Below are 12,933 nucleotides of genomic sequence, written 5' to 3'. Positions count from 1 at the left end.
TTAATACATTCAGATTTTTCTCACCTTCAGACCTTTCTCATCTTTCATCCTCTGTTCTTTCCCATTTGGGACTATGATAAAAATAGGACCCGATTTATCATCGTCTTCCTTCAAATTAGGCTTGCTTAGCACTTTCTTCCCCTGTACGCCCTGAAAAAAGCCAGGTATTAACAGGCAACACAAGACATACATATGCCTCAGTCCCAGCAATTGCAAGCATTAGATACCAGCCAACCTCATGCTGCCCATGTGTACAAGAGCCAGAGAGAAGCTGAAAGAATAACATTGATTAGAATTTTAAAAGTATGTGCTCTGCTGCTGTGGAAGCAATACCCATGACAGTGTGCGCAGTAGTACCCTGTGAAATATGACACATCACTCAACCAGTGTGCTAGTCACCCACACACATCCCTAAAACCCAGTGTGGTACCTGTTTGATAGATTTGCTTTTTGTCAGACTGGTACTGCCTTTGCTGAGGCTTGTATTAGCTTTGGACAGGCTGGTATTGCCCTTGGACATACTGCTACTAACATCTGACTGCTGTAAATAAGCCACAGAAAAGGCTTTGTTGTTAGACAGCTATTAACTTTAAAGAGTTACCATTCCAAACCTTTCAATGTGTTCACAGCAAAGGCATTAACTCTAGCATCAGAGTTTTGACACAATACATCGACTTAGGAAAATCTAGAACATCCTTCAAGGTTTGAGGTTTGTTCCATTCATTCTTGCGGCGAATCTGGACCTACATCAAATGTTCTCGTTACAGCACTGCTTTAGACAACGGAGGCAAAAGGACTGGGGAACAATTTGGGGTGGGTTTTTTTTGTTTTTGGTTTTTTTTTGTTTTGTTTTGGTTTTTTTTAAGTTATACATATAGGACAAACTTCAGTTAATAGTAAAAAAGTTACGGTAACACAAAATAACAGGAAAACTTAACCACAAATTCAAATGGAACTGCAATGGTAAGAATGAATTCTCAACAGCACAAAATCAAGGAAGCCAAGCAGATTTAGAATACGGACCATGATGCTCACGACTGCTTTTTTGACAGCACAGACTTTAAGAATTAAATAAGTAATGAAAAAAGCAGGGGTCAAGTAAGTGATATGGGGACACTTGTCATTTCAGAACTCAGACAAGCAAAAGATTTTCAGTAAAAGCAGTTCCTAGCAAGGGCTATACTCTTCTACCTATAATACATTAACCAACTACAGCTATTAACTTTCTGGAACTGATTTTATACAAAATGAAATCAACATACCTTAGCTTTCGAGGAAGGTCCTCCTACTTTGGCTTTTTTGGGATCAGGCTTGGATTCCATGGTATTGGACCCTGAATCTTCAGCAAGTGCTGGAGAAAATAGACCATTTCAAACTACCAACAAGCCCATTTTTAGGTCAGCACAGTTTTCCATTCTTATGACAGAAGAAAAACTGTTCATGAATACAATACACTTATCACACAGAGGTCTGAGGATTTTATACGCATGAAAGAAATTCCTTAAATTTCATGTCAGCATACAAACTTTTCATAATCGAGATCATAATATGTTAGCAAATTTGTCATTATCAAAACAATTTAAAAAACACATACACACACATATACTGTGCAGAGTAATGTCTAGAGCTGTAGTTGCACCCAGTTTGAGCAGGCAAGCTAGCCTCAGCAGAAAGGTAAGGCAGGACTGCTTCTTCAAATCACTTGTCCCCTAATCCTGTTACCCTCTCTTTTGCATCAGCACAAGCGTTCTGGTAGCCCCACAGCAAACTATACTGAAGAATTAGTCCAGATAAAAATAAAGATGAAAACACTTTAAGTAGTGTTACATTAAAAAGAGATTAGCATTACCAAAAAAAAAAACCCAAACCCCAAACCAAAAAACCCACCACCCTCTAGTCCATGGGTTTTAGCTTCAATACTACGTCGATATTTCCAAAGGGCAGCTGACAGATGGTTGCGTGGAAAAGAAAAATCTTCCTACAGTGGAAGCTGACTCAACTGCAAGCAAGACCAGAGCTGCAAACAGAACTCAGTAGAGCACACAGCTATTTGTAATCTTATTTACGCTGAATTCCTCTCCTTCTGCTAAGTATGTTTCTTCCTCTGGCATGTCAAAAAGCTTCAGAACCCACCCTTTTCTCAATCCTTTCCCAGAACATAAGAGAAGTTACCTGATGCAGGTTGGAATTTGGCTGGAGCTGCTCCCCCTACCACTCTGGAAGATGCTTTAGCAGGAGGAGCTGGTTTGGCTGGCATGTTGGCTTTGGCTTTCTCAAGCATGGCCAGTACTTGGTCTTTGGAAGTTGGCTAGAGAACAGAGGTGAAGGAGAAAAGAAGTGATAAATTTGGAAAGATTAGTGATACTGATTACTAACACATGCCACAAGCAAGGAAAATAACAGTAGTTTGAAACAAGCTATTCTGTTTAGCATGTTTCAGGACACTTATCTTAAAACATCAGTGTTTTCAGATATATCTGTTGTGAGATAAAATACCTTTCCATAATGTTTCTTATGCAAGACCTATGGGAAACGTGTTATGGGAACCAGCAATCTGTTCTAGGTGAGTGGTCCTATGATGTTAATGGAGCATCCTAACAGCGATTCAGCACTCAAAGGTCCTTCAGATACACCAAATTGCTACAAGCCATCTCAAAGCATGTGTCCAAAGGCATACAGTCAGACAGTAATTAGTATGGAAGCTATCTGCAGGTAGATTTTTTCAGAAAAAGAGTGAATAACCGTCGAGCTTCTGAAGTGATAAGCCTGTGGTAGCTGTAGTCTTTCTGAAGTAGAGAAAGCTTTAACTCACAGCCTCCTGATACTATTTTCAGCCCCCCTGAAAATATTCAATGCAGACAAGCTTACATGACTCAAGACAGTATATCATGAGATTGTGAGTCGGACTTGTTAGTACCCACTCATTCAAGGTCACATTATCTAATCTTAGTGACAGAAATACCTTCAGCTTGCTGGTGGCTTTTGCCATCTTCTCAAAGCCAAGATGCATCATAAAGAATGGCAGGGCATCCTGCGCCTTTTTACGCACATCCCCGTTTCGATCTTCAAGGCAGGAGTACAGGTGAGGCACACACAAGAGTAGGTCAGAAGGAACAGAACGGAGGGTAGGCAACTTCTCAGCCAACCAACCAAGAAGCTGAAAGAAAGTTTTAAAATAGAAGTTTTTGAAGAAGCGCACACAGTGCTGTCAGGCCACAAGAGCCCAAATAGTAATCCTTCACAAACCTCTATGTAAGTAGGAAAAAACCTCACCCCAACCTTTGTTCAGACAAATATTCTTAACCAACATCACCTTTCCTGTCAGTAATTAAAAAGTTTTCCACAATTAAGTTCAGTATGTTAATACGCAGCTATCTTAAAACTTGGGAGCCTGATCTCTTAAGACCGCATGGGCTGTTTCTTCCTTTGTAAAGTAACATCAGAATTTCAGCTGCATTTTATCAACCTCAAATATATTAATGCCTCCACTTCAGTTCTGGTCTTGATTACTATGTAGTTAATTTGAGAGAAAACATGCTAGCTCTTAAAAAGCTGGTCAAATCAGACAAAAATTTCATTTTGGAGGTGCTAAAATCTGAATGACAGCTGTCACGCAGGAAGAAAACTCATTATTAGCCTTTCAAGGTTTAAAAATTTTATGTCAGTATGAAGACCCAGCTATTTTTTTACTCATGTAATAGTAGCATTGTGTCATTTCAGTCTGCGTAGATAAACATAGTCCTTAGCAAGTAAGACTATTTTGATTAGACACGCATGAGGAGAAGTTTAAGAGAAGCCTACCTCTTGTCTTAGGAAAGGATTTTCTTTTTTGAGCTCCTCAGACAGGTCTTCCCCTTCCAACCACTCTTTCATGCCAGTTTGTTCAGCCCAGGCATTCACAGTTGCTAGTGCAGCAGCACGAACGTTATTCTGTAGTAAGAACAAGATTTAAGAATAATAATCCTAAAGAGGGGTCAGAAGATTAGAACAGAAAAGACAATAGATTCATCCTTCCTACGAAAGGAAAAAGCTTCTACATCGTAAGCTTCAAAATCTGTATTTTTATTCACTGTTTGAGAAGAATTTAGTTTTAGTGATGATATCAGCTGCAGAAATCACCAAATCAGACACTATATTATCTACCATCATTTAAAAAAGTAAGCTTAATAAAGAGGGACAAAGGGTATCTTTAAAAGCACTTTGTACCTGCTGCCATTCATTGATGAGAATTTTGGGAGTCTCCTAACTCTCAAACAAGCTAAAGAATAAGGTTAGTAGTTTATGTAACACTTAAAATAGACTTAGCACATTCATAAATCAAGGCAAGTGGGTTAAGAAGCCTGTTATTAGGGCACTCTTATTTAGGACACACATGAGCAAAAGTCAAGTCAGGAACAGGGGAGCCCTCTAACTCCTACTAATTTCCATATTTACTGTTTCTTTCCAAGCAAAATACAGAACAACACCCTTTTTTGAAGCAGCTATGTTAAGTTACAAGAAGTCGGATGGAATACTTTACAGACTGGTTCTTCAAAACATTTTCAGTATAGACATGACTCCATACATATGACTCTGTCCTGTAGGCTGAATTTCTGAGGCAAGCTGATAATGTAACAGACTCATTTAGCTTTAGCATGAATCAATTCTAAATGCACAGGTAATTCTAAATGCACAGGTAACATCTAGGCGTGTGTCTAAACAAGAAGTGAGCATTCTTGCAAATAACTTGTCCCATCTTTAATCTCATCGATGAGAAGAAACAAATCACCTGCTGCAGGTAAATAGATGCTTATCAGCCAGACAAGGCCTTGGGTCCCATCACCCAAACTTAATTTGTCTTCACTCTTGCTACAATCTGTTGATTTTCCTCAACTATCCAGTAGGTCCCCTATCAACATTTCAAAGTAGGGCCAAAAAAGTATCCTTCTCATCTTCAGAAACCCTAGCAGTTGGGTAAGTTTGGTAAATCTTGCAGTACATCAAAAAAGTTACTACTGTAACAAAGTTTGAATGAGTATACAATCCTCTGTCAGCATTATAGCGCCTACAAGTAACACAGTTATTATACATTTTAGTAACAGTACAAGTTAATCACAGTTGGTCTTATCCTTAAACCTCGTACTAGAAACTAAAAGGAGCTTGCTGTTTCCTCAAGATAATTGGCAATTAGAAAAAGAATCCAACTTAATCATGTAAAATCTATGTTCTTTAAGACTCTTAAGAAAACAACTTGAACTAAGTTTTTCTAGCCTTAGGACCAGTCCTATTCCTTCCATTGCTTGGGACAGGCAGATCCAGTTTCTGCTTTTGTTCCTACTCACATTCAGGGTAGAGACAGCTGAAGTACGCTACCTCTGATAATTGCCTGTGACTTCTGGCACAAGACATTGGCACCTTCCCAAGCCTCCTTCCCCCACCGCTTCAAGTAGCTCTTTCCCATGGTCCTAGCTTTGATTTTGACGGAGCATCTTGACAAGCTCGACACTGACATTATACAAGCTTCAGTGTCAGTTATGAGTGTCTCATCTCTACCTACAGATCAAAGGTCTCCTACACAGTGACACAAAGACAACAATGTATACTGGAATCCAGTGATATGCTAAAAGAACTGAAGTTCTACAAGCAACTTTAGCAAGCAAACCTGATTAGTGTCTAATGTAGCATATTTCCAGGATGAGAAGTATGCATACAAACATGTCTGACAAATTTAGTGGCCTTCTATGACGGTGCTACAGCATTGGTGGATAAGGGAAGAGCAACTGACCTGGACTTGTACAAAGCATTTGACACTGCCCCACACAATACCCTTTTCTCTAAATTGGAGACTTGGATTTGACAGATGGACCACTCGGTGCATAAGGAACTGGCTGGATGGCTGCACTCGAAGAGTTGCGGTCAATGGCTCAATGTCCAAGTGGAAACCAGTGATGAGTGGCGTTCCTCAGGGGTCGGTACTGGACCAGTACTATTTAACATCTTTGTCAGTGACATGAACAGTGGGATTGAGTGGACTCTCAGCAAGGTTGCCGATGACATCAAGCTGTGTGGTGCAGCTGAAATGCTGGAGGGAAGGGATGCCATCCAGAGGGACCTGGACAGGCTTGAGGTGGGGCTGTGCAAACTTCATGAAGTTCAACACATCCAAGTTCAAGGTCCTGCACGTGGGCTGGGGCAATCCCAAGCACAAATACAGGCTGGGCAGAGAATGGATTGAGAGCAGCCCTGATGAGAAGGACTTGGGGGTGTTGGTGGATGAGAAACTCAATGTGAGCCAGCAACGCGCACTCACAGCCCAGAAAGCCAACTGCACCCTGGGCTGCACCAAAAGAAGTGTGGCCAGCAGGCTGAGGGAGGGGATTCTGCCCCTCTACTCTGCTCTGGTGAGACCTCACCTGGAGTAATGCGTCCAGCTGTGGAGCTCCCAGCATAAGAAGGACATGGACCTGTTAGAGCGAGTCCTGAGAAGGACCATAAAGACGATCAGAGGGCTGCTGTAGCACCTCTATGAGGACAGGCTGAGAGAGTTGGGGTTGTTCAGCCTGGAGAAGAGAAGGCTTTGGGGAGACCTTATAGCAGCTTTCTAGTACTTAAAGGGAGCCCTACAGGAAAGATGGGGAGGGACTTTTTATCAGGGAGTGCAGTAATAGGACAAGGGGTAATGGTTTTAAACTGAACGAGGGTAGGTTTAAACTAGATATTAGGAAGAAATTCTTTACTGTGAGGGTGGCGAGACACTGGAATAGGCTGCCCAGAGGAGTTGTGGATGCCTCATCCCTGGAAGCGTTCAAGGCCAGGTTGGATAGGGCTTGGAGTAACCTAGTCTAGGGGAAGGTGTCCCTGTCCACGGCAGGGCAGTTGGAACTAGATGATCTTTAAGGTCTCTTCCAACCCAAACCATTCTATGATACAGTTACCACATTTCATTTAAAAGCTGAATTATGACACTGACTGGGTTTATTTACAAGCAGGACAATACATCTCAAGCAGAATATCTATTCAGGTACATATTCATATTTGGATAATAAGATGTCATTTACACAAGAACCTTTCAAAAAATTTGTAAGCTTCCAAAGAAGTTTTAACTACCATTCACCTCTATAAGCAAGTCCACACAGCAATAGTTATTCTCAGGTTTAGCTCAGATAGCGAGCAGCAAAAAGGAAAGAGATCTTGATGAGCATCCTACCTTACTGTCTCCTAGGACTGTAATGACAGGAATGCGCAAACTTTTCACGTGCTGTTTGATATTGGGACCCATTGCTGTTGCTAGCTGCTGAAGAATGCTCAGTGTTTGCTGCACCTGCACATAAACAAAAAGGCTTTGAATAAAATACTGTTACAATCACGTGCACAAAACCCCAAGTCACATGGGGAAAAGCAACACTGCTGTACACCTAGGCTTTACTTTCGGATGCCTACTCAAGGATATCTATTCTGGAATTCAAATTCATCATACAGATAGATAAAAATTATGTCTACATTCTGAGTAAATTGAAGTTCAACTAAAAATACTTTCAAACAAGGGACACCAATTTTGGTAGAAGTGGGGCAATTATACAAAGTTGATTTTTAGGGTTTGGTTTATTTTAGGTTTGCTTACATTACATTCAGAGCAGAGGTAGATTATCCCTTTTTTGAAGACTTTTTAATAAAAAGCAAAGACAAAGGCAAATACTTATAAAAACAGGAAAATACATGATTTGGAAATACACAGTTCACTGTTTTCCAACTGTTGATTTCATGACATTGTAACAGACTGAGCAATAAGCAAGGTTCAGAAATCAGAAATAGTTTGTCCTAAGTTCTAAGCTGGAAACAGCTGAAACAGAATTTTGAATAACATACCAAAATTTTATTGGAGTCATTGAGACGACTCTTCAGAGCAGCAGGAAGTTCTCCTATGTTTGGCTGTATGAACTTAGCATCGTTTATTATGCTTGTCACTTCATCTAGACCTTCCTTTCTGATCTTCCAGTTTTTGTCCCCAATCTTAGACACTAGTTCAGCAGTGATCTTATCACTGTACGAGAAAAAAAACAACACACCAAGGTAAAAAGCCCATTCTCTTATTTATGTGTCTTTTAGTATTTGAGTGCGTTAACACCACAGATTTCTGCTTAGAAAGTGTTTATAAATACAAAGTTTTGAATTTCAGTGGAAGTATGTCTTCAGGTTGTAGAATACAAACCTACCCAATATCTGTTCTTGGCAAGAGGTCCACAACATCATTCCCAACATCCTCCTGTTCCTCTTCCTCACCATCATCCCCACCTCCCGCACTGTGCCTAGAAATGCCACGAGTTGGAGCTGGTGCCGTCTGCCCTTGCATCTGCAAGCAACACAAATCACAGTTATTTTACAGTTTTTCATTTGACATTAAAAATAAAAACACTTGCACAATAAAAGAGTGCTGTCTCAGGGTGACAGACTTCTAAAACATGCTATTCAAACAAAACCAGAAACTGTTCAAGTTCATCATGAAAAAAGTGACTATTGACATAACTAGATGTAACGAGTTTGCAGCTGCTTTGATGAGCTGCCTTAAAATATCTGGTTATCACTTACAAAAATCAGGTTAGACCACAATATTACTAGAGATTCCAGTTACTGAAGTTTCCAAGTAGTTTTATGATACTTGGTAGTAAGAGAGCTACACTTCATACCTTTTCAAATTCTGCATCTATCTGGGAGAGAAGGGCTGGCTTCTCATCCTCAAAAAACATTCGCAAAGGAGGTCCCACATAGAGATACATAACTCCCAGCAAGGTAATGGCAGAAGTCCTTACAGCCTGTCAGAAAGAGCATAAAAGCACTCAGTCTTCAAATTACGGAATGATAATAATTCAGGATTAAAATTCTAAATTTACTCACTGGATTAGTTGCAGCAAGAGCTGTCTTCACATTACTGATGAAAGCTTTGACATTCAGCCTATGCGAAAAAGATATCCACCATAAGAAAAATGCAACACAGGAAGCACCAACAAGAAACAAAAACAGCACAACACGCTAAAGAAAAAATTGTGCCAAGAACAGATTCAAACAACTAATTTAGAAGATATTTGCGCTTATAAAATAATCTCACAGGTGCAGTGTAGATGGTAGCTATTTAAATAGCTACTGAAAGAGACCAGTTTGAGGAATAGCCTACTATGAAAATCAATACAGTAAACATAAGATAATTTATATCAAAGACTGCTACTAATACAGCTGGAAAAGTTTCTTAAACTACATCACCCACGTGACTGCTAGGACTGAAATCCTGAGGGATGAGACTAGGATCATTTTAAGCACCTTATACATGGCTACATAATAAAGGTAAGGGTGGGGTTTTTTTGTTAGTCTGTCTCAGTATCTTCCAGAAAAAGGCAAATTTCAAAAAGAAATTTACAAGAGAAAAAAAAGGAAGGTTTAGCAAATTATTGAATCTTCTATACCACCAATAAATTAATAGAAGAGAAAACAGGCAACCACAGAAGCTTCCTTTGTGCAGCCTCAGACAGTACTGTTCTAGTATCTCATCTACACATAGATAACCATGCTGGAAATACATACTTTTTGGGAGAATTTACTAAAGACGACAGTTTATTTTCCAGGCTTAATCAATGCTACTACCCATTTAATAGCTACGAAACAAGTTGGATAGGCATAGTAACTGCTCAAGTAGTCAAGTAAATTAATATTTGAAGTCTTCGCTGCTTAGAAATTTTGTTCTGAGGAGTAAACCGCATTACATAAGCTTGACCACATTCAGTTAAGAGACTGGTGATTAAAAATTAAGGAATGCCAGCCCTGGTTCTGACAGAGAATCCATTTCTTACCCTCACAGCACCAGATGCAATAATGGCTATTCTGTGGGCTAGAACTTCATCCTGTTATCAGCCTCAAAATCTCTCGTAATGAGAGCAATAAGCATGCTGGTATGTACTCTTCTGTAGGCAGTCAGGTTTTGTTTTTTCAAACTGTAAAATATACGGATCCATCTGGGTGCAGGTGGTATCCAAGTAGAAAGGGAACAGACACGCAATACCACAGCTCCTTGCCCAGCCCACTCCTATAGTACATCAAAGTTTAAGAAAAATGCTCTTCAGAGAAGGCCGAGTGATGAATAAAGCATCTAGCAGTGTAATAGTATCCTATCAGTAATGTCAGATACTTCCATTTACACATTTAGAGCTAGAAGAGCACCTGACAGAGCTAGCATCAGAGTTTTTGACATAAATTTGACAGAGAACAGCCGCTTAGTCCTAGATTAGAAACATTTTCATTCACGTTTCTCTTAGCAATTTACTTAGAAGACGTACCCAGAAAAGCCAAACTCTTTAATTGCATTTGAAAGCCAGTTCAAAGTTTCTGACTGGTTTTTAGGATTCTTTTGAGAGAAAGCCATAGCCACAACCTGGAACACAAGAGAGTTAAGTGTAAATTTTCACTGGTAAACCAGGTGATAAAGCAATGAAATAAAGGACTGAAGACACCTGCAAAAAACACAGGGCATTGCACTTAAACAGAAACAGCTGGGGTAACATATCAGGAAAAATTTGTTGTGTCACTGTAGCAGAATACAACTGCAACTGAACTGAACCAGAAGTTCCTGAAGTACTTAAAGGCAGTCAGAGATACATTTATTATTATGGATGTGTACCTGCTTTGGTAGTATTTCAGCAGAATACTGATTTACTACTCATTATTTCCTCTTTTGGAGGAACTTGTATTTAACTTTTGCCTTATCTTGAACGCAAACAAATCACTTTGAGGCAATGAAAAGAGAGAAAAGATTTATGATTTTCTCCTCAGACTGAACACCCCCCATACTATTTCTGATTTTATTTACTGGAAGACTACCTTTGCTGTTCACTAACCTGCTCAGCAGTCCATGGCAACTGACACGCCTCTGCTATTGCTGTCATGGCTTCTTTTGCATTACTCCCACATTTCACATCGCCAACCTTGTCTACAAGACCATCCAGCACAACCTGGGCTGAAGTTTTAGAGAAGTTTCCTTTCTGTGCAATCAGTGCAACTATATGCAGTTTCATCTGCATCACCTGGAACATACATAACAGCAAGGAAGTTAATAATCTCTTCATGTATTTTAGATGATTTTTTTTATTCTATATATTTATAGATAGACATATAAAAATATGTATTTGTGGGTAAATACAAATCTATACATAATTTATTTATTTGTGTGTATATGCACACAAATGTATATACACATTTGAATATATAAGGTGTGTTCACATAAATGTATTTACATACACAAATACATATTTTATATATACACACTTGGATATATATGGGTTTGTGTGTCTACATATAAATACATATTTTTATATCTATATATACAATCAATAAGATTGGGCAGCTGTTATCTACTTTTAGAACTTATACATACACATATCCACACACACATGCCTATAGGTATCTTCAAATGTTGTCTCTAAGTCTCAACCATCAGCAGAAATAAAATCTAATTTCAGAATTTACATTCTCATTGACTAGATACCACTGCGGTCATGGTGCTAGGACACATATGTCATCAATGACATATATGCACCTACAGCCTTTTCGTTGGCAACACAGCCTATATTAAGTAACAAAAATAGTCTGTTAGTTACTGAAGGATAATGTATTACCTGAAAATTTGTTTCCTTCCAACCAGGTTTCTTGGCCAACATTCTTACTAGAGCTTGGCAAGGCATTTCACTTCTCTCCATAAGCTCAACAGCCTAAAGGATAAACATTAAGGTAGCTAGTGGGTCACAAGTGATACAAAACCCAAAACACAAACAGAAGTTACCTCAACCACCCTGTAAATATTTTCTTAATGCTGAACTAAATTGCAGGAATTCACAGCTCAAGGTTTTACCTGAAGACCCTTACTACAAACCCCACTTTTATAAGGAACCCATTTTACAGGGACTGAGCCAACATTTAAACGACAGCATTCACACTGCTACACTTTGTATATTTTTTAACAAGTGTCCTTACAACCACTATTGGCCATTCCACCACTGGGAATTTAACACTTAACTGAAAAAGAACCACCCCTAAACAACCAAGCAAGCAGGGATTTTTTTTTGGTTTGGTTTTTTTTTTTGTTTTGTTTTGTTTTTTTTTTTTTTTAAGATGAGGTATACTGTGCATCTTTCACATTGGAATGCTGACTAAACAGCAGAGATTAAGCCTGAATGTAATTTAAATTACTGTTTTCACTTGTTGTAGAGCCTATTCATTCCACTTAACCTGTAACATCTTCACATTTGAGTAAAGCTGGCTTCTGTAGCAGCATTTCAGTGCAGCCAGTCACCATTTCATTATTTTAGTCACCTTTTCCACTGAAATATTAAAACACAGTTGCAACTGTAATGGTGTAGTGGTACGAACTATTTGTACACCTATAATTGATGCCTTTCTTAATGTGAACTCTCAAAGTCTTGTGATAGATACCATGGGAAGAAAGCCAGGCTTCACATTTGAGGGGCACATGATGATTTTTTTGTTTGTGACTACATGAAGCACTCACCACCAGCTGTGAAGACTGCTGGCATTGTATAAGGCTTCAAACATCAGTATTTGCCAAGTGAAATTTTAGTATTATAATCAATTGCTGCTGAACATACAATTAGCAGGGATTTACTGGCAATTGGCTTTGGCCAGTCATTGTAAAACTTTTTGTTTAAACCTAGTTATCTGAGAGGTTAAACTTTACAATTACATAGTGTTTTAAAAAGACCTCTATGCATCCTCAATCCACATACAAATATTTTTGACAAAAGCATAACTATCTACGTTAAACTAAAAGACTTACTCCACTATTGTTATGGAATAAGAGCCAATTTAAACTATATAAGCCACTTGTCTTTTGCAAGTATCATTTAATCCACCTGAAGTGCTGACATATCACTACTACTAGGATAGCTTTTAAAAGAG

The 12,933-nt window shown here is 39.0% G+C and overlaps 1 protein-coding gene across 3 annotated transcripts in view; it reads right to left on the bottom strand.

The window, feature by feature from the left end:
* Positions 1–12,933, bottom strand: part of CKAP5 (cytoskeleton associated protein 5) — a 41,832-nt gene that overhangs the window by 15,392 nt on the left and 13,507 nt on the right. For all 3 annotated transcript variants that reach the window (XM_009895653.1, XM_009895654.1, XM_009895655.1), the window contains exons 15-27: positions 11,637–11,729; positions 10,860–11,045; positions 10,302–10,396; positions 8,872–8,929; positions 8,664–8,789; positions 8,193–8,329; positions 7,846–8,020; positions 7,187–7,300; positions 3,802–3,930; positions 2,963–3,157; positions 2,173–2,308; positions 1,263–1,351; positions 25–150 (exon numbers count right to left, since the gene is read on the bottom strand). In XM_009895653.1, coding sequence (XP_009893955.1) covers positions 25–150; positions 1,263–1,351; positions 2,173–2,308; positions 2,963–3,157; positions 3,802–3,930; positions 7,187–7,300; positions 7,846–8,020; positions 8,193–8,329; positions 8,664–8,789; positions 8,872–8,929; positions 10,302–10,396; positions 10,860–11,045; positions 11,637–11,729 — 1,659 coding nt within the window. The remainder of the gene's footprint in view (positions 1–24; positions 151–1,262; positions 1,352–2,172; positions 2,309–2,962; positions 3,158–3,801; positions 3,931–7,186; positions 7,301–7,845; positions 8,021–8,192; positions 8,330–8,663; positions 8,790–8,871; positions 8,930–10,301; positions 10,397–10,859; positions 11,046–11,636; positions 11,730–12,933) is intronic.

Source organism: Charadrius vociferus, unplaced genomic scaffold, assembly GCF_000708025.1.
Source record: "Charadrius vociferus isolate BGI_N301 unplaced genomic scaffold, ASM70802v2 scaffold111, whole genome shotgun sequence".
NCBI classification, from domain to species: Eukaryota; Metazoa; Chordata; class Aves; order Charadriiformes; family Charadriidae; genus Charadrius; species Charadrius vociferus.
The sequence above is the reverse complement of the archived record's forward strand: the minus strand, read 5'-3'. Positions and strand labels throughout refer to the sequence as shown.